This window comes from Emydura macquarii, unplaced genomic scaffold (genome assembly GCF_026122565.2).
Source record: "Emydura macquarii macquarii isolate MOO-44397 ecotype Brisbane River unplaced genomic scaffold, CSIRO-AGI_Emac_v2 contig_2481, whole genome shotgun sequence".
Classification (NCBI taxonomy): domain Eukaryota; kingdom Metazoa; phylum Chordata; order Testudines; family Chelidae; genus Emydura; species Emydura macquarii.
Genome location: NW_027132618.1, coordinates 3164451 through 3187119, shown reverse-complemented (window position 1 = coordinate 3187119; position 22669 = coordinate 3164451). Strand labels below are relative to the sequence as shown.

The 22669-nt window shown below is 37.6% G+C and overlaps 1 protein-coding gene across 1 annotated transcript in view; it reads left to right on the top strand.

Moving 5' to 3' along the window:
* The first annotated feature begins 1559 nt into the window (after positions 1 to 1559).
* Positions 1560 to 22669, top strand: part of LRRIQ3 (leucine rich repeats and IQ motif containing 3) — a 60515-nt gene continuing 39405 nt past the window's right edge. The window contains exons 1-3 of the mRNA XM_067563382.1: positions 1560 to 1846; positions 3454 to 3777; positions 6865 to 6998. Coding sequence (XP_067419483.1) covers positions 1586 to 1846; positions 3454 to 3777; positions 6865 to 6998 — 719 coding nt within the window. The 5' untranslated portion in view covers positions 1560 to 1585. The remainder of the gene's footprint in view (positions 1847 to 3453; positions 3778 to 6864; positions 6999 to 22669) is intronic.

Sequence of the window (22669 nt, the reverse complement as noted above, 5' to 3'; positions counted from 1 at the left end):
CATTGTACAAAAGGGATTAAAACATGAAAACAACAAATAAACATTTTAAGTAAAAAGCTAGTAATAAGTACCTCTTGTAACAGTGTAGGAACCATGTAAATAGCCAGCAAATTTGCATATATTCTATTCTCTCCAGATGGAATTGTTCCTTTAAAAGAAAATTCCCATCCTTCTGAACTGGAAAATGATTTGCAAACCTGTGTAATGCTTTATTATAAACTCTCATTGATTCAACTTTTGTCTTCCTCACATACACCTCTGCCACATGTACTTCACCTATTTATATATAATGAATAAAAGTTGAGAGTATAGCGCTGTCTGTTGTAACCAGTATGCATTATACCCTATAGAGACATTATTAATCACACTGTGAAAACCATGCATGATCATTTTACAAGGAATTTAGGAAACTGCTGAAGATACAAACTAATGAAAGGTTTACTGTCAATAATATGATTTCTGTTTAAATGAAATCTTTGAATCTATAATTGGAACCCTAGTATTGGAGTAAAGTGTTGCTGTACTTTTTATTTTGAATATTGTGGCATTATTTGAACTAGATAATTTACACATTTATGTGTGCATTGCTTATGTTAAAATAATAAAAAAATCTAAAAAAAATTGTTGAATCCAACTGTTCTTTGCAGTTATCTTTTTTTTTTTTTATTAAATATAATTTCAAGTGGAGAACCATTCGTACCTTTATCAATAAAACTTTAAAACCACATCAAATTGTGCCTGATTCCAGCAAACATACATTAAGTAGTGTTGGGTTGTCTCAGTACACGAAAAGAAAATATTCTTAGCTGATGGAGTAAGTGGTATTGGTAATTCATTAAGAAACACTGACAGGGACATTTGTACTGCTCTAGGTGCTTTCTTTTGGATACGATGTAAAACAGAGTTGTTCACCATTTGTGATTATTAAAGATTTCATAGCCGTTTTTTGTAAGAGCAGGGCTGTTACAATCTGGTTAGGACACCAGTGCTAAGTCAGGAAATTGCATTCTGCCAACAAATTTCTCCCTGCAGTTTCAATGGCTTATGGTATTCTTTGCTTTTTCCTGACTAATTTATTGTTTTCTGTTGCTGTCCGTTGTTAACATTGCCTCACCTCCAACGTGGCTGCATTTTAGCAGCTGATGAAGTCATCCCTACATAGGCCCTAGTTCTGCAACCCTTATTCATGTTAATAGGGAGGATTAACTAATAAACTCAGTACATTTATGTATTTATAGTTCATTGACTGCTTGATTGAGTACATACAAAATATAAAGAGTAGCAGAATCAAGCCTATAGTTTGCAAAGCACTTTTTGGGTTCTTTGGAATGAAATGTGCTATATACTAATAACATGCATTTACACTTTCATTTACTCTTATGTTTTCAAATTAGTCCCATAAGAGATTTTTCCCCCTGTGAATGTGTACTGATTTACAGAGCAAGCAGTGTTGTAACACACAGTTGGATATTTACTGGGGTATTTGAAGTTTTTCTTTTGAAAGTTGAATAAATGTAACCTACTGTGTAATCCTTCTTCTTTTCTTAGATTTCTTGTGGATGAACCACAAAGCAGATAACCAACCATGGAGGAATTAACTAAACACCTTGTCTCTACTTCTGAAAAGCTGCTACTTGAATATGGACAAATGACTAATCAAAGCCACGTAAAGAAGCTGAAAGATCTTGTTATAGTTCAGTTAAATGGGCTATATTTAAAGAACGTGAGACATTTGCAGTACTGTGTTTTGCTTAAAATATGCATCCTGTCTAATAATTATATTACAAATATTGATGCCCTTGAGTGCTGTACACATTTAGTTAAGCTGGATCTCCATGGAAATCAGGTAAAGAGTTGTTTTGGAGATGTGCAAAACAGGATAGTTCAATGAAGTAAATTTATTTATAAACTTGGATGTTTTCACAATATTTCTTAAAAGCAATTTAGATTTTAAATGCAGACTTTGACAGTATTGTACATAGCAATTGCTCTTCTGATTTAATATTTTAGATTTTACTATAAATTTGTCTGTTCAGGAACAGTTGGTAAAATGTTGGCTGCACTGAAAACAATAGGAGTTTTGCCATTGACTTGAATAGGGCCAGGATTTCACTCTATGTCTACCTTTTTTCTAAAACAACACCTAACAGAGGAGGGTCCCAATTCTTATTGGGGCCTCTGTATTACTGTAACATAAGTTTTAAGTGATAATAGCTCAATGCATTTACATATGAATTTATAAAGATCTGTCAATATTTATACATATAGAATTTCATTGGCTGAAGAATAATAGCATGAAATGGAATTTTTCCCAGTCAGAATTTTCTATAGCTCCTCTAATGCATAGATGTTAGCAGTGGAAAAGACCTGCTAAGATAGGTCGTTTAGCGTATATCTACACTGCAAGTAGACACTTGCGGCTGGCCCATGCCAGCTGACTCTTGATGCGGGGCTGTTTAATTGTGGTGTAGATATTCTGACACGACTGCAGCCTGAATTCTGGGTCACTCTCACCTTCCAGAGTCCTAGAGTCCGAGCTCCAACATAAGCCCAGATTTCTACCCTGAAATTAAACAGCCTCACAGCCTGAGCCCTGTGAGCCCGAGTCAGATGGCATGGGCCAGCTGTGGGTTTTTAATTGCAATGTAGATGTAACCTTAGTTTTCTCCCAGCACTGAACACTGTTGTATGTTAAAAAGTGCTTTGTCCAGTCTGATTTTAAGTGATTAAAACAGTAGGACTTCCACTATTTTCTTTGAGAGGCTGTTTCACATTATTATAGAACTTACAGTTAAGATTTTTTTCTTTATTTTTCCTTTGCCTTGTCTTCGTTTGCCTGATTCTATTCCATTACAACTCTTAAAAATATAATAGATTAGAACTGGGTTTTTGGGGAGTGTAATAGGAAAATCTGTTCTTCTTGGTTTGAAAAAGTGCCATTTACTAGGAATAAAGCCTTCCAGTGGCATTTATAATGCCACATGCCAAAATGTCTTTTCAATTCGTGGGCAAAAGTTTTCAGCTGGATTTGGCCTTCTGATCTTTGCATGCTGGAGATCTGTTGAGACAAGCCACAAAGAGAGAGATGCTGAAAAACAAAGATCAGAAGAAGCAAAGCCAAAATTTGCTGCCCAATGTGGTTTGTGGGGATTTGTGATTTGATAAATATGTGAAATTATGGCACTGTAAATAATAATTAGCTGCAAAATGTTTAACCTTTTTACATTGTTATAGCTCATAGATATGATGCCCTTGCAGGGTTATATATTTGGTAATATCCTGGTCACATCATGCAGTATCTCTAAGTCGTAATTAGGATCCAGATAGAGCCCTGGTATAGTCAATGGAGTTGCATCTACTTACACAGAGACTGAATTGGGCCACTGTGGCATTTTATAATGTAGGGTCTAATAAATTACACAATTCAAAATTTCATTTTCATCATTATTTCAGGTACAGCATCTTCCTGGCCCAGTGTTCTGGGAAGGCATGAAGGAATTAAATCTACTCTATCTTCATGACAATGGAATTGGAAAACTGGATAATGTGCATTCGTTATCTTTCTGTCCTAATCTGATAGGCCTGACCTTGTTTGATACTCCACTGAGCCTAAGAATAGCATATAGGCATATTGTTGTCAACAGCATTCTCTCACTTAAAGCACTGGATTACTATGTAATTTCTGATGAGGAAATTGTTGAGGACTGGAAACTTCCTGAAAAATATAAAGCATTTAGCCCTAGCTTTTTCCTTGATTTTTGCCCTGCTCCTAGAAAGGTAAGCAATTATGTTACATTGCATTTTATTAGATATTCATAAAAATGTTAATGTTGTTTTATTTGACTGTGTTGCACTGATTTTTATACATTTTATGATAGCTGTGTTAAAATTGTGTTCCACATTTTTAGTTAGAATAAAGCATTTATAAATATGGCTGTATTAATAAAAATGCTTAGTTTATCTATATAATACACACTCATTGGTTTGCAATTGTATTCCTATCCTTTGATCAAAAGGAAAATTCAGTAATCTGTCAGATATGAACATTTCATTATTTCAGGCTGTTTCACTCCCCACGAGTACTCAGGGTTGTGAGGCATCTCACCACTACCTGTCCTTAATGTAAAACAGTCTTGTCTGTGCCAGCGATAGATCAGCTCCCTGAAATCACCAGTCTCTGGCAGCACTAGTAATACATACCAGGCCTCTCTCTCTCTGTACAGGTAGCAACTGGTACACACCAACCCCGGAATATTCGGCGCATTCTCTGTAGTGTCCAGCCCCTTACCCACTGAACACTCACAGAATTACTAGGTCTTCCCAAAGGAACAGTACATACCAGCTTGTAAAATTCAACTCTACACCAGCACTTTATTTAATGCTACAGCACTTAGATATATTTATAGTGAAAACAAGAATAAAGAATAGAGATTTAAGTCATTTAAGTAAGCAAGAATATTGAAAAAGATATATAAATCAAAATCATAACGTGCTTTCTAGAAACTAAACTAACAAGTTACTTGTCTGTCGAAAGAAGCTTAACTTCTCTTCAGCATTTTCAGACAAGCCTGGTTGAGGCCCCTTTTGCATGATGCAAAAGCACTGTCCTTCTTCTTCCTCAGTAAAGGGTGCCAGGATGTCTTCTTCTTTCTCAAATATAATCAAGCAAACCTCTAATATACACTTTAAGATAATAAGGTTCTCTTCTCTTCCTATTAGAGCCTTTCTGAAGTTTTTCCTTACCCTCTAAATTGCATTCAGTCAAGACTGGTGATAGGGGACCCATTGCGAATGAGACAATACTTAATTTTCAAATAAACAGATATGTTCTGTCTGACAGAAAACAACTTGTTTTTCACCTTTGCTGATGACTAATACCTTGATACAAACTTTAAGAATATATTTTCAGTGTATGTGCATAACTCCCTACAATAGTACCTGTACATACATTTCACAATGACATTGATGACCAGTATGGCTCCAGCTTTGATTTGAGACCTCACATGACATTCTTTGGCAAACAAGAATGTACGTACTAGAATCAGGAGATTTTGGCAACGCTTCTGCACGCCCTTGGCAGTTGACATTAAGAGGTTCTTAGGTCACACAGGTTAAAACTTGACACATATATTTAAGAAAACCTATCGATTAGTACCAGCACATAAGACAATAAGCATTTATTTGCCATACAATACTTTTAAATATACAGTGAACTTCAATGACTATGGTTAACAACTGTACCATGTCAGAAAATCATTCATCCAAGTTAACATCTTCTAAAGTTGATGACTAATGTTTTGTAAATGATTATGTTTTACTTAATTTTATTATACCATATACTCTGGAAATATATCTGCTGCTTATGCAGATAATTTCCAGAGTCTATTTATAATCGAACACTCATTTTTCTCTCTTCAGTGTGCATCATACAGGTAGTTAGAAAAGATAATTCTTTGAAATTTTTACTTGAAAAGTCACTGAAAAATTGTGTTTATAAGAAATGCCACACTTTTATACTAGGATATCACAACATTGCTTCACAATATAAATCTGTGATGCAGAAATGCAATAATCCTATATTATATGATGCAAAAACTTCTATATCCTTTACTATTTCAATAAGACAACTGCTGTTCACAACAAAATTTGAAGATATAGTAATATAGCAGTGGCGCTCAGCCAAAACACTTAGATCTGAACAATCTTGAACTGAGGTAGACTTAAGATTCTTATCTGAATCCAAATATTATAGTTTGTCTCTTGCATTGTCTCTATGGAGCATGCACACACTTTTCCTTTTTGTGAAAATAGGTATTGAGATAGAGGATCAGACCATTAGTCAATGTAGTTCAGTATTCTCTGTCTCTGACAGCAGCCATTACTATATGGTGCATATATGTTTCTTCCTAGCCTCCATTAATCTGATGTGGATTTTTGCAGTGGAAGACAAACACGTTTAACCCAACTAAAAATATGACTATTTTCATTACAATGCACTAAAAATGAGGTGCAACTTCAAGCTGTGCTGATAAGAGATGTGTGTATAACTCATATGTACTAAAATAAAAATGGATTCTGTCTTTCTACAATATTTTTTGCCTAAAATAAAATTTATACCTTTAAATAAATTGATATATGCTATTAGTGAAAGTGGTTTTTGAAAACACAATCTTTGCTCTAAGAGGAATAACCTTCAGAGGCGATTTTTTTGGTGCTCATGAATCCTGTATTTCTGAAGTTTCAAAGGCATAAAAAGAATCCCAAGGTGACAAAATATATTTGGGTGAAAGCAATCTGGGGAACTTAAAGTATTAACTTATCTTGAGAAAAAGCATGCAATAAATGATTATAGTTTTATAATCAAACTATATTCTCATTTTTATAATTTCTTATAACCCATTCGGTTATTCAAATATTTTACTGAAGAAAGAAAATAGCATTTTTTTCATTGTCTTACAGTAACAATAATATTGTAATAACCTAGGGTTATCTTTATATTCAGAGCACTAAATGACTTTTCTGTAATTTAAAATGAATGACATTTCTACAATAAGCAGAATAGTTTCAGACAGGTGTTTATTTTACATGGGAAGGTGGGTACTGATTCTATCTTAGAAGATGGGGTTACTGATTCAGCTTTTGTTAGAAATGAGTTCTCAGCTCTGTTTCAATACAATTGACAGTTTTATTCTGCTTGTTTTAAGTTTTCTTCATTTAAAACCTTGCTCTTCCCCTTCAGTCATTAGATATGGACTGAAAATTAAAATAATAATCCTTTTAAAACACATTGCTTCAACATTATTTATTAGAACAGTACAATTTTAAGGCACAATTGTTCAACATATTTCATTTGAATTCATACAGGAAGCAACCTTTGAGGAGGATATAAATGTGGTAAAAGATATCATTTCAAAAATCAATCACACTCTAGCTCATCACTCACCGGTCGTGATTGTTCAAAGATGGATAAGGGGATATATAACTAGAAAAAGATTTGGGTATGTACGTATTTTTCATTTAATATTGTTCAGGATGCAAAGGGAGATTTTTTTTTATGCAGAAGAATACATATAAATTTAGAAAATTCTTCACCATAGTTGTAATCACTTTTTACAGCAGGTAAATATTTAAGGACAACTAAGGTATATTCAGGAATGATACGCCTATCGGTATTCCAGAAATAAAAAAGGTTCTATGTACTTACAATATACAGTATTTGAAGAATTAATTCAACAAATTCCACTTTGTTCACAAATTCCACTTTGTTGCTTGATGGCTAAAGTGCAGACTCGCTGATTGTGTATTTAGTGACAGAAAGTAGAACTGCCAAAATAGTGTTTTCACACTGCAAATAAAATTTCTAGTGAATTATTTATTTCTGTTCTATTTTCATTTTATTTTAATCTCTATATATCTTACAAGTTGATTGCATTTTCCTGTAAAAATGTAAAAGAAGTTAATTTTCATATAGAGTTGCCTATACATCACAGCTGTACAACTCAGCCAATCAATAATAATGGTAATACGAACAAGATGTTTGGTGCTTTATATTGTAGAATGTTCGCTTGGATGATTGCACCAACAATAAGTATATCAGGGGGTTTGTCATTATGCAAGTGAGCCAGGCTAATGCTGAAAGTATTCACAGCATTTATTCACAATTGTTCATTTTTGCTATCTGCAGAAATAATCTGCTTTCAAATCATACTCTCATAGTCTGATTCTACACCTGCTCTGCATCTATAATGATTGGGAATTGCAACCTAACATGGAATGTGTTTGTTTATAGAGCAAATAATACCAACCATGCACGTCTTTTTGGAAAATGGTCAAAGACAGAAACCGTATAACATGAAGCACTAAGGTGGCAGAAGTCTTTTTATTTTAAATTTGATTGTGAAATGTAGGTATTATCTGTGAAGTGAATCATATCAATATTTGCATAATGAGAGAACAAACTATTTTGATTTAAGAACTTGGTTTTTAAACATTTAGTGAATCCAGTATCTCACATCTTGGAGGACATAACTCCTTGATATGGGTCTGCTAGAGAGCCAACGCCTCCTCAGTCTTCCACAGGTATGGAAGGTTTTGACCATAAAAGAAAGAACAGGATTTGGGAATCCAACAATGCTGAATACCTGTGGACTACCACAAAGTAGAGCCCTGTGGAGGATTATTTTTTTAATTCCTTTCCCACCCGCTCCCGCATTGTTTCTTGCATTTTTTTCCACTCCCACCGGCAAAAACCTTTAGATCCCAGAAATCCCGCAAGACAGAGAGAGAGATTCCCTTATGTGTCAAAAAAACCCAAAAAGCCCCACAATGGTCGGTTAATATATATTATATATAAATGGAATTCAGACACAATTTTTACCACTAAAAGAATAAAACAATTTTTGCTTAAACCATGTAAAAAATACATTAACTCCTGTTATAATAGACATCAGATCTCTTTCTATCCCTTGCTTAAATTTAAGTATTAAAACTTTTATTTAAAAAAAAAGAAAAACTTGTTTTACATTGCTGAAATTCTATTTATGACAAACTGGTGAGAGATTTAGTGTTTTCGCGCACATTGCTGTATTCTCTTTTTACCTACTCCTACTATTATGGCTTTGGGTCATATGGGATCCTCGGGATCCCAGTTGTGCTAGAGGGTTGTATCACAGAGCTCTTTTCCATGAATTTTCCTGGGTGCAAGCATGTAGGGATTTGATAGGTGGTATGGAGTGAACTAGTTAACACTTGATAATGTGGCTCCACTGTATCCTCCACTGAAGACCAGGATCATATCAGTTTAGGAAATACTGCAGACCAGAAACTTGCATAGAAATCAAGGAGCAGCTGGGAGGGGAGGATTCTTCCTTTTGCCCTCACTCATACAGAAATCCTTAGTGCACAGTCCAGCCACTGACCTTGATTTGTAATTAGGTGTTTGGTCTATAAAGAGAACTCTCCTCCACTCCTACCTCCCTCATACCATTTTGTAATTAAATATTTATGGAAATCTGTTAAAAGTCAAATTCATAATAAAGGAAAAGTACACAGATCAAATGCAATCAGCATGACTAATCCATTACACATACTGTGCATAAGCAGAGAGGAAGAAGTATTTGAGAGAGACGAAAGATGAAGTTATGATATAAGGGAAAGAATCTACCATATAATATTTTAATTTTTTTTAAAATCAAGTGTTTTTTCAAAAGTGCTTTAATGCGTACGTGTTATGCAGACAAAGGAAACAAAATATGCACAGCTTAAAGGACTAATGGGTCCTCCTTCCCACCTTCAAACCGGATCCTAGTTCAATAATATAAAGGAACATGCCATTTTTTTTAAAAAATGAAAAGGTTCCTCACCAAACCACTGAAAAATCCTGAGCAGTTAGATGAATCTTGCAATGTTCCCTAAAGGATGACAACTTGTGTTCTGTTAGGCCATGTGAAGGAGTGACATTAAGAATCAAGAATTATTCACAGAAAATGCCCTGTTATCTGTCTGTCTCTTTTAAATCACAGTAGAGCTATTAGAGCATCCCACTGATCACAGCTTTAGTTGTATCACAGAGGGAAAGAGGCCCTCGGGCTGCTACGATCCAAACCAATTATGACTTCACATGTAAAAGCCAACACCTGAAATTCTACCAAGAAATTAATTAGAAGCCAGTACAGCTCACTTGTGTAATATATTCTCTATGTGAGGCACCTTTTAATAAATGGGCATCAATATTCTTCATGAACTTAAGTTTCCAAGCAGTGAAAAAGTTCAAGTAATTGAGATGTCGAAAACTTTTCCCCCAGTAATTTCAATTTCAGAAGAAATTGACAATGTTGTTTTTAGGCAAATGTCAATATGTATTGAGAACTTTGGGTGAGTAGTTAAAGGTTGTTAAAGACTCCCAAATTAAAACATTTTCATTAGAATTACTAGGAGCATGCAAAGTTTATAGGATGACCAGGGAGTCTTTAGTCCTGAATCAGTGAATTTACAATATCCATCGCCGTTTGCAATGGTATTTTTAAGTTCTTGAGCTAAAAATCTGCAGATGTTGTCTTTTTTTATTGTTTCCTTAAAAAAAATTGAAATAAAATGCAAAAACTATTGATAATGTATTGTTGAAGTTGGATATATCAGGTTAGGAATTTCCAAAAACTAAGCTTGCTTTTATAACGTTTACTCAGCTGCATTGCACATATGCAGTGTTCTCTAGTCCCATTTCATTTGTTAAATGTAATTTAACATTTTAGTTTGTTAATGTATACTATAATTACAGCATGTGCAACATGGCAGAGTTAATATTTTTGGAGCACTGTATATGTCGTAATTTCTAAATTTTGATATGTTCTTCAAGTTTCATGTCTTGTGGCAAAAGAAAGAAAAACAAGTTGCTAACAGAAATGTTTTAAGTCCCATTGCTTTTATTCTAACTCCACAATAATTAATAAAGGAGCTGTCTCTGGGATGCAGTATATACACAGAAGATAACAAAATATTAATGCAAAAATGTGACAAGTTTAATTTAAATACCAATAGCCCAATCTTTCGTCTGTGGATAGGGAAGGAATTTAGGAGAGCTATATCAATAGAAGTATGTGCTGTGGGAGTGGGAGGTTCTGTCTGTAAACAAAAGAAAAATAAGTTAATTTTAAAACAAAACGATTGGTACACTAAATAACCCCTTTCCCCGAACCCTTCCAATTCAAAGTGTATATACCTTACTTTAAAATGATATTCAAAGATGCCTGTTTTCTAATGGGAAAAATATTCTGTCTCACTAAAGCTTTCTGACACAAGGACATATCACCCATGATGAAGTAAACAACAGCCATCTTTGACATAGAAACGTTGATGTTTCCACAAGTATTTGTTTAACACTATTTGTTATTTTTGAATGTTACTTTTTTAGGCAGAGTCAAGTTTATTAATTTAGAATCTTAGCCTTAGGTCATAGAGCACAATAAAATACAAATGTTAAAATCAACACAACTCAATAAAATAAATAAAATCATGAGATCAACGCTTTTCTTGGAATCAGTTACATGTTTTAAGACCCCCCCATCAACATATGAAAATAAGATAACAAAAGTTAGAAATTCATTGGTTCATTTAGATTGTAAGGAAACTTTCCTTCACATATTTTGTTTTTGCCGATGATGAGGCAAATAGGATGACAGCCCATATAACCAAAACATTTTCACTATATAGTGAGTATTCTAGTTTTTGAGCTGGTGCAGTAAAAGGCTTCTAAGTCAAGTTACGGAGGCTGCAACAAAGTAGATAGTCTGGTAAATCTTCAGCTTGGCCAGACCTACATGGGCAAATACGATTTTCTCTTAGTTTCAGCATATCTCCTTTCCAAATAGGCCAACTGCATAGTTAGAAAATGGAGAATGTAAAGACCCTCCTTAACATACTGTTGTTCAAAATAGCCAAATATTTCTCATAATTATGAATATTCTTTAGATGAGGAAGCCAAAGGGACATATTTTTTATATGGAGAATTGATATACCCAGATGTTTGTATGTATCTTCTATTCAAAGCTTAATTACATATTTCATACTCTTGCACACAGTCCTAGGCCTGGTCTACACTGGCAACGGAGGTCAATGTAACGTCACTTACATTGATCTCCAAAAGCCTGCGTCTACACTGGTACGGCAGTTCTGTCGATTTAAACCGTGGCAAAAGTCGACGTAATAAAACCACCTCCACAAGTGGCGTAGAGCCTAATTCAATTTTATTGGGTCAAATTTTGCATCAGTGTAGACATAGCATAACGTAATTCGAAGTTAATGGCCTCCAGGAGGTATCCCACAATGACCCGTTGTGACCGCTCTGGACATTCGTGCTCTGCTGTTACATGGTCATGCTACCCGGAAATGACCCCTTCCCTCATGCCCTGGGAAAATTTGAATTTTCATTTTCTGATAGAGCTTTGTCACTGGACTCATCATAGCTACTGCAAGGCCCAAACGCGCTCCAGCGTGGAGTTGACCAGAGGTCTTAGATCTCATCAGTCTGTGGGGCGAGGAGTCCATTCTGGCTCAGCTCAGAGCCAGCAAAAGGAATTTGGACATTTACAGGAAGATATCCCAGGGCATGCTGGAGAAGGAACACAACAGGGACATGCAGCAGTGCCACATGAAGATTAAGTTGCTGTGGCAGTCATATCAGAAAGCCAGGGAAGTTAACTGCTGTTCTGGCTCCTCGCCAAAAACATGCCGCTTCTATGAGGAGCTGCATGCAATTCTCAGTGGCGACCCCACTATGGTGATGCCCCGCAGCATCGATACCTCCGCTAGATCACAGTCCATGGACAATGATGAGGACTCTGTGGAGGAGAAGGAGGAGGAGGCTGAGGAGAGCAGGGTGCAGAAGAGTGGAGTGTCCGTTCTCCCAGACAGTCAGGACCTATTCCTGACCCCAGAGCAGTCCAGCAGCACACAGGACAGCAATAACGATCCCGGGGAAGGCTCATCTGGTGAATTTTTTTTTCTTCTTACAAGTTCGGTCCTTTTAAAGGGGGGAGGGGGGCTGGGAAGAGGATTTCAGGCGTTTAGCTGACTTTACTGGGGGATTACCCCCGGAACAGATTATTTATGTGCAGAGATATGCTCCGAGAATCATCAATTGATATCTCAAGGAAACTTTCATGTAGGATTATCTGTTATCCTTTGCACAAGGTTTTGGGGAAGGGCAGTCTTGTTCCTTCCTCCCCAGTAGGATACTTTGCCGTGCCACGCTGCAATCAAGGGAGCCGGCATCATGGCGGAACACAGCATAGTGGCATAAGGGCCAGGCCGGTACCCTGTTGCATGCAGCAAATCTTTCCTTTCCTCATGTGTTATCCTCAGGAGACTGATGTCGCTCATGGTCACCTAGGGAAGACGGCGCATGTTTAAAATACCCGAGATGCACAGCAAATACCCTGTACCTCCGTATTCCCCATTGTAGTGTCCTAACAAGTCACTTTAATTATTTTGATTTGGTTTCAGAAGAGACTGTTAATCCCCCCTTGCTGTCTTCAGATCCCCTGTGGCCGCCTCGTGACAAAACGGTCATCCAAATTAAACCATGTTGCCCAGGCACCCCTCTAATACAGGGCATTTGAAATGAGCTTTTTAAAGATCATTAATCCTCTCTATAGCACAGTACAGTGCCTCTGGTTTACCATCTCTGTAATGGCACAGCGAGCCTACCCTTCTGGGATGTTAGGAATGGAATGAAGGTCTGGGTTTGCCTTGTGCATTGCAAGGGGAGTATTTTATACATAGTTGCAGTTGCAGTATTTTCATTTTCTGCATCTGTGCATTTCTTTTCGTTCTGTAGACACTTCGGCCTTGGCCCAACCCTCTAGAAATGCTGCAGAAAGACTATCACAGAGTAGACAGAAGGAAAAAAATCAACAGATGACATGTTTGGCAAGCTCATGAACGCCTCCGCAGCCGCAGACACAGAGCTCTGAGCGTGGCGGCTGACCTTGTCCCAGCATGTGGACATGGACAGGGAGAGTCGCAGAGCAATGCAGATGCATGATCGCAGGACCACACAGGAGATGCTGCAAATCATGCGTGACCAGGCAGACATGCTCCGGCAGCTTGTGGAGCTTCATAACGCTCCTCCGCCTATGGCTTTGCTTCCTTGCCCCACCCCCCCCCCCAAGAGGTCTTGGAGGAGAATGGCCAGGTTGCAGTGATGCACTCCACCCCGGTGGAGGCGAGCAGAAAGCAACGGCAGCCCCGCTGACAGCTGGCTTGCAAGAAACCATGCTACCCCTTGAGACTGTGAGTGAACACCACACCCTACCTCCTGCCCCCATGACTTGAATGTTCATAAATAAAAGTTTGCATCATTTCAACATGTTTCTTTATTAATTCATATCTTGTTTGGGAGGGATTTGGAGGTACTGATATCGATAGTAAGGGGGGATGTTGAGCAAAGGCAAATAACATACAGGAACAGAAATCAGTCCTGCATCTCATTGCAGAACCTGGTTTTCAATGCTTCCCTAATGCAAAGCGCTCTGCAGTTAGCTCTCAGCTTATTGCTGGCATCTGGCTGCTCAAAATTGGTGGCCAGTCTTTCTGCCTCCACAGCCCAACCCTGGGGTAACGTCTCCCCCTTCGCTTCACACACATTATGAAGAACACAACATGCAAATATCACTGACAGGAGGTTCTTTTCACTCATGTCCAGCCTAGTGAGCAGACTCCTCCATCTGGCCTTTAGACGTCCAAACACACATTCAATGACTTTTCTGCAAGTGCTTAACCTGTTATTAAAACACTCCTTGTTGCTGTCAAGGTGCCCGGTGTACAGCTTCATTAGCCAAGGCAGCAAGGGGTAAGCAGGATCCCCCAGGATCACTATTGGCATTTCCACACCCCCAATGTGAATTTTTTGGTCAGGGAAGAAAGTGCCCACCTGCATGTTAGAGAACAGCCCCGAATTTCGAAATATACATGCGTCATGCACCTTCCCAGACCGCCTCACATAGATGTTGGTGAAACGACCCCTGTGATCCACAAAGCCCTGCAGGACCATGGAAAAGTACCTCTTGCGGTTTATGTACTCGGTTGCTAGGTGGGCAGGCGCTAAGATAGGAATGTGCGTCCCATCAATGGCCCCCCCACAATTTGGAAACCCTATCGCGGCAAACCCGTCCACTATGTCCTGCACGTTTCCCGAAGCCACTAGCCTTTGTAGCAGAAGTCTGTTGATGGCCCTGCACACTTGAATCATGGCAGCACCCACTGTAGATTTACTGACTCTGAATTGATTCCCAACCGAGCAGTAACAGTCGGGGGTTGCTAGCTTCCACAGAGCAATGGCAACTCTTTTCTCCACTGTCAGAACTTGTCTCAAGCGAGTATTCACGCGCTTCAGGGATGGGGCCAGCTCCGAGCAAAGTTCAAGGAAAGTGGCCTTTCACATATGAAAGTTTTGCAGCCACTGGTCATCATCCCACAGCTGCATAACAATGCGGTCCCACCAGTCTGTGCTTGTTTCCTGGGATCAGAACCGGCGCTCCATGGACTGCAGATGATGCGTTACGGCCTGCAGCAATCGGAATTGTTCCGCTCAATGGCTGGTAGCAGGGCAGCCTCGGTGGTATCGCAGTTGCCTGTGCTTTGGCTTCTTGCTGGTCTTCGAAAATACTCAATGATAAGCCGTGATGTATTTGTGACGCTCACAATAATAGTGCAGAATTGAGCTGGCTCCATGTCTCCGCAGCAATGGTGAGTGCGCAGCATAAACAAACGGCAGGAAAATCGATTTCCTGTTTGTTTGGGGGAAGAAGGGAGGGGGAAGGAGCATTCCATCATTGGACAATGAAATTCGTCCCAACAGCCACCGCGGCTACTTGCACTGTGGGGTAGCAACCCATAGTGCACTGCTTTGAATGTCAACACAAGTGTGGTGAGTGTGGATGCACGAGCCCGGCGCAAAGAACGTGGTGTTTACACGCTCCAGCGACTTTTAAAAATCGGTGGGTGAAAGTTGACTTTAAGTAAGTTGACTTCACTCTTCAGTGTAGACATACCCCTCGTCAGGTCAAGTTCTGAGAATCCCAAGGAAAGACAGAGGAAGTCTAAGGTTTGTGTCTTGTTAAGTTGTTTCTCCAGACTATACCTTGTAAGGTGCTCTAAATTCATATGCAGAATACACAGCCTGTAAGTGCTATAAAGATGTTGAGCTCTGGTCAAAATAGCAAATTCCCTTACCTGTGCCCTAAGTAAAGCAGCTGGACTATAAGATGGGAAGCCAAGCATTTTTCTTAAAAATGGGTTTTGCCTAACTTTTAGCAATTAAGATCTCTTCAGCTCCAGATTTCCTCACCATATACTTGGGCACTGACTTCTGCCTTGAAAACTCCTAAGAGTTGTTGCAATTAAATTGCCCCCATGGACATGGATGAAACGAAGCCCTGCTTGCACAGAACTTAAGGCTCTCCTCTATATGTTTATCTCATTGATCATTCTAAGTAAAACTAATATCCAGTATTGAACTGACTTGTTCAATATAATGGCCATGAATCTTCCATTTATGCTACCAAAGAAAATTATTTTCCTTTTCTTATAATTTATGGTCAGGTGCTCTTGCTGACAAAAAGCTAAAATCCCTTAAAATATGTTTCAAGTCCAAAGGACATTGGATAGCAAAATCTTGTCATATGCATAAAGAAGTATTGGACACAAATCAGTCCAAGATTTTGAGGGGAAAATACTGCACCCCTTCTAAAATTACCACAGCCTTCTTAACATATAAATTAAAAAGGAAAGGGACCAGTAAATTTACCTGTCAGGCACCCTTTGTGTTGGAAATAGGATAAATTAGGTCACCTTTACACTGTATTTTAACTCTGGCCACTGGCTATGAAAGATTCTCAAAAGATACAGGAAGCATTCTTGTACTATTTGTATTAGTAAATAATTTTGCTATGATATGGTTTCGCCAATCAGTATTGTCCTTGCAAATTACTGCTAAGATAAAATCCTTCCCAGGAGCTTTGTTATGGCGTTTTTGGTTGATCAATATCCTAGCTTCCCTGGTGGAGACTGGGGGCCATTCCAGAAAGGAGCAACCGGTGAGGTCCAGTGAGATAGACCATAATAAAAGATTGATAGATGGAATGCCATTACAGAAGGCAGAAAAATGTGTCTCTCCCAACCATGTTTGTAGCCCATTGCCACCAGTTCCAAAATAGAGATTAGTTTTTCTCTGTTACAGCAAATTCAAATACCTTCCAAAAGGCCCTCTCATCCAACTTCTTCTTATCAAGCAATTTTTTATATTCCTCTAAGTATAACTAATTTCTTAATAGAATTGGGGGAACCATTGCTAGTAACTGCCCTTATATTCTGAACCGATGTCTCAGAACAAGCAATCAAAATCATACCATATTCTTTTATCTTTTAAAGGATGAAAATATCCCATTTTTACTGGTCAAGTCATACTGTAATGTTTTAACAGTCTTAGTAAATACTGTGTGGGCTTGTGCTAGGTCATTAAGATCCAAAAGCTGGTTCTCCAAAACTAACAAATAATTGGATTCCTCTCTGATTTTACACTTGGATTCCACTTAATTTGCCTTGAGTTTACAACTTCAGAATCAGGAGTGATACAATTTATCTGAGGAAAAAGTGGTAAAAGGGCAGAAATGCACCCACACAGCAGTTGATGATCACTGTCTGGTTTAAAAGCCAATATAAAGTTTGAGAAAAAAGACCCTTTTAAAATTGAACTGCAATATAATCAATCACACTGCTCACTCTAGAAGAGGTGTAGGTGGAACAACCTCCAGATCATTGACTTTTCTATTATTCAAAACCTCCAGGAAACATCTATTTAAAATTAAAAGAAAAATATAGTGCGGGATATTTCTCACCCTGTCCTTAGAATGTCTAGGGAAAAATAAATATAACATCCCATTTACTGAGCTGGAAAAAATTCCTTATCTCTAGAGCTTAGTTCGGCATTAAAATCTCCCCAAAGTACAAAGATTGCTGACAGAAACTTTTCCATAAGCAAGTTAATGAGAGATTCAAGCTCTGCTAGCAGACTCATTATAAAAAAGGGAGAACAAATAAATATTCAGACCTAATAGAATAGATTTATCTGGGAAAATAATACTGTAAGCCTGAAAATATGGGTTGCCAGGTGTTAACTTGCTAATTCTGACATTTAATTTACTAAAAATCAGAAGGGCTAGACTACTTACAGATCTACCACTCTTTGCATGTTTCACACCTCCTCTAAAAAGATTCAAAACCCAGTAAGTAAAATGACTTATTCTTTGAAAGCCAAGTTTCTTGCAGAAAACTGTATCAAATTGAGACAAATAATTCCTAAATTCCAAATACTGGGATTTACTTTTAAGGCCAGTAGTATTCCCTGAGACATTTTTTATAGGAGTTTTATTGGAATCCCAATTGGGCCCATCTAATCAATCCGCCTCTCTTTCTAAGGCCTCATTACAAACTTCTATATAAGGTTTGATAGAAAAATACTTGTATCTTCATGTATAGGTAATATTGATAAATGTTATGCACAACTGTTCTTATGGTTCCTGACAATGTGAGGCAATATCTAGTAACTTTTTCCCTACATAGAGCAGTTGATAATTGTGGATGCTCTCTGAAATATAACAAGCAGCTCATCTTGATTTATCGGAACTATTCAGTGACCATTGCAGTGAAGAAGCATGAATTGATTGTTGTAAGCTCTGCTTGTAGAGGAAAAGATTTCCCTGTTCTTACCAAATTTGGATTATTGTTGAAGGGTTGGGGCAGCTGTGGTGAGGCTGAGGTTCAGGAGACTTGGATTCTATTCTGAACTTTGCCACGGATTTGCTGTGTGACTTTGGGCAAGTTACTTAACCATACTATGCCCCAATTTTTTTCTCCACTTGTCAGATGGGGATAATACTTGCCTTTTTAAAGCACTATCAAATCTATTTATGAAAGCGCAGAGTATTATTATTAAAGGAAAATTCTGCCCTCAGTTACATCCATGAGACACAATGGACTTTGGTGATGAGTCTCATGGATAATTGAGGGCAGAATTTGGTTCTAAGCCATTTGACCTCTCTTCCCTGGAAAAAGAATTGTTGTTTTAAATAGTAGATTTTTTTTTGGCTTAACCACTTCTTCGTTTAAGTCTGTTATGAAAATACAGTATAATGCATCTTGGTTCTCTAAGTAATACTATATATTTTGGTTTCACTTCTTCATTGTTTGTATGTTTTATTTGTGTTTTTACAAGGCTTGTGACAATTTGTATTCTCTTGCTGTTGTTTGTATTCTTGGAACAGTCATTTTATTGAGCCTTGAACTTTTGCATAGTTGGCATTTTAACATACAGTTGTTCTTCTATCGTTGTCATGATGTAGGTTATATTCTCATCGCCTTCTAGAACAGGATTATACCTTTAAAGTTTTTATTTATCATCCGTGATGTCTGGTATAAGAATGTATTCATAGATCATCAAAGCAATATTGTACATCAAAAGGGAGCAAAACTCTTTTCCCTTGAATGTTTAGATTATATTACTGAAGAAAATACATTTATCCTGCAAGAAACATAAGGTGCTTTCAAGGGACTAGGTGCATCACATAGAATTTACTACTTGTAATTCTCACAAACTATGGGTTGCTCTTATATATTTATGCACTTTCCCCTGCCTGCTTATCTCTAGGATGAAAAAGTGTTCTCATGAGATGTTTGAATGAATGCAATGTCAAGTACAATAAACCATACGTAAGCAGTTCTTATCCAGGTCATGATTCAACAGAGAAAGACCAAAGGCAGGCCTCTATACAGTAGATACAATATTAAAATAGTGAAACACAGACAAATATGGGTTAGTTTTGAGAGTAGACAGAAAAAGTAAAACAAAACAAAACAAACAAATCCTATACACCACCTTAAATGGCTTCATTCACTAATCCTCAGCTTTGAATATCAAGACTCTGTAGAATTCCAGTTTCAAATTACAGAGGGTTCAACTTTGTTCTTCATTTTTCTGTAGTAGACAAGGTGAGTAGTGTACTCTGTGTGCAATTTTGAAATGAAACATTAAAAACTATGATTCTATTTGCTATGTATGGCCATAAAAGAGCCCATGGCATGTTTTATAAAAGTAGGGGTTTCCCACAGTAATTGTTGTTTGTTAATTATTTGTGTTACCATAGCACCTAGGAGCCATAGTCATGACAAACATGACGTAGCTAGTTTACAAACACAGAACAAATTCCTGGCCCAATTCCTTGCAATCAGTTGTACATCTGTTGGTTACTGCTGTCCACCACACAACTGTCTAGAGAAAAATGTGTAGTAATAACATTGCACTTTCTAAGACCTTGTTTAGGAATTCTGGTCTCTTTATTGCACTCTGGATGACTAAGATGATGGTATCACACATGCTATGACATAATGGAAACTAAATATATCTGTAAGATACTGCAGAGGCAGAAGGAAGTAGGATGGAGACATGAAGATATACAGGTTAAATCCAGGTCTCATGAAAGTCATTGGGAGTTTTGCTATTGACTTCCTTGGGGCCAGGATTTCACCAGTGAAGTTTATGGATTCTCTGAGTAAGACACTGAATTTGTCCTAGGCTCAGATGCTAATAAAACCCTGCATTAAAATTCAGGGTAACTTCTGCTGATATCTGGATCCAGTTAGTTCCAGCCAGAAAATAGAAGGCTTGGGAATGTCTCTTTTGGCTAAAGGATCTTAAGAGCTGGGTCAGAGAAGGTCTTGGAGGAAACCTAAGAGCAGCCAGCCTTGGGTTAGAAGTTTAGACTGTGGTATTATATGTTCTTTTACTAAGTTACCAATATAGTCATTCTCAAGGAAAAAGATGACTATGAACATGGACTCTGGTTGAGGATATGGGGGATGGACTCAGCCCATTCTAAAGGGCTTCACAGATAGTTCATTTTAAAATTTCCTTTTGTAAAACATATAATCTAGGAGATACTCATGCTTATTGTATCTGTTAAGAAATATTTTTAGGGTTTTTTTGCACATTTATTTCTTGAGAATAAATTATTTCTTTGTATCCATCAGAGTAATAACCAGGATTGATATAGGATTATGACATTATTTCTCTGGATATTGATCTTCATTCACTTATTTCAGTTTTTTTCAGTGGTATTCTAATCCAGTTTACTTGGAGATTGGAAAAACGTATTTTTGTGTTCCAAGGATAATTTTGTTGATCATCTAGCCTTATGAAGAGTGACAGGTTCTGCATTATTTGGGACATAGATCAAGTTTTTCTCTGGGAATGTGACAATTTCCCACTTTTCAACTAAGAAAAAGTCTGTGGACTAAGTATTCCCAAAACATTAACATGATGGAATTGGAGGGGTATCTATGTAAGGAGGGGGCAGGTGTGGCTAGGAGTACACTTCAGTGTCAACCATCAGGGTGATAACGAGGACTGATATAGGATTATGACATTATTTCTTTGGATATTGATCTGTATTGAGAATCTCTGAGGTGTCTTTTAGTAGGTGACTTGTATGTACGCTTAACAAATGTAATTTGTTTGACCCAACATATATCTTTAAAAATGGCCTTTTGAAAGTTTGGGGAAAAATTGTTTTAATGTGGAGAAATTTTCTCCTGTGCTGTAACAGGCCTTATTAATTTGCTTCCTGTTTTATATCATCCTATAGTTATTGGTAATCATTATATCTAGAGTAATCCAAAGTAACAATATGCATTAGCTCATTATTAGTAATATGGATGATAAAGCATATCACTATTATAAGGCCAAAAAATAACTACTACACAAGATTAGTAGTGACTTTTAATGACATTTTTATTATACTACGGCTATTAGAGCATTGTTTTAAAACAAGTTTGGGATAAATTGCACCCCATTACAATATTCTAGAAAGTAAGTTTACCAAGAAGAACCTGATACATCACCAAGGTGTTTTTATGACAGAAGAATGAATGCACATCACTGAGGACCTTATGATTAGCGAAGCATGAACAACAGAAGGCATGAGAGCTGATTTACTGGTGCTTACAGTGTGTTTGTCTAATGGGACATGTTCATCGACCCAGAACTTTTTCAGGTCCTTGGCCATCCTCTGATTCATTCTCACTTCTGTCAAATTCTATGTTAAGTCCATTTAGATTTGGGTAGTCCTGTAATAATCTTTCCCTCTTCTACCATTTAATAGATTCAAACATAACATATTGTTCTTCCTAATGTTGTCAGCTAGCATGCTGTCCTCTCAGACTTGCTTCTGCAATTATTCTTTTGTGCCCTAAACAACTCACTGATCCTTGTCTGAGTTTCTTCCTTCACTATAATTTTGGGCTCATTTATACGATGTAAGCCATTTTTAACCTTTCCTTTCTCCCCTTGGTGCCACCTGGAACTGAACCAAAAATTAGTAATATGCAAAAGCCTGTTTTCACTGATTCTGGGGTCAGGTTGTGATACCTTTGCTCAGATAAAATAATAAAATGCTCCTCAAGTAGTCCTACTGAAACCAGTGGGGCTGTTGAGATGTAAGGTACTATTCTTTTTGAGTAAAGCTGTCACAATCTCGCCTTCTGTGATGAAAAAGTTCATTACCTTAAAATAGTAACTTTTCCCCCCTCTTATATGGTCTCATTTTTAATCTAAGGCTCATTAACAACCAAGGATTCAGGGGTTATATCAGGGTCATCCAATACTTTTGACCTATCATTGGAGTCAAAGAAACTCACACAAGGCCCAGTGGCCCCCTCCCCTCTTATATTGGAGGCAACTAGTGTATCTCATGTGGACCCAGTGGACAGTGTAGACCAGGCCTCAAAAAAAAACCAAACAAACAAAAACACAGGCTCAGATCCTTAGGTGTTCCAAGCCCCACTTAACCCAACTGTGTTGGGGGGGAAGGTAGCTTAAAGCTACCTTTGTGTTCCCCCCATGACCAGGATACTTGAGGGCACCCTTATGCAAGTTGGAGCAGCCTTAAGGCTGATATTATTTGTTCTGGCTTCTGATGGCCCCTGATCAAGTGGAATTCCCAACCGCCCGTAAGACACTAATCCACAAAAAGAAAAGTGAATGATTAAGCAAATGCCCCTGTAGCCATTATGGTGTTGGAGGAATAAAGACTTTTGGCAGTCCATTAGGATCTACCAGTAA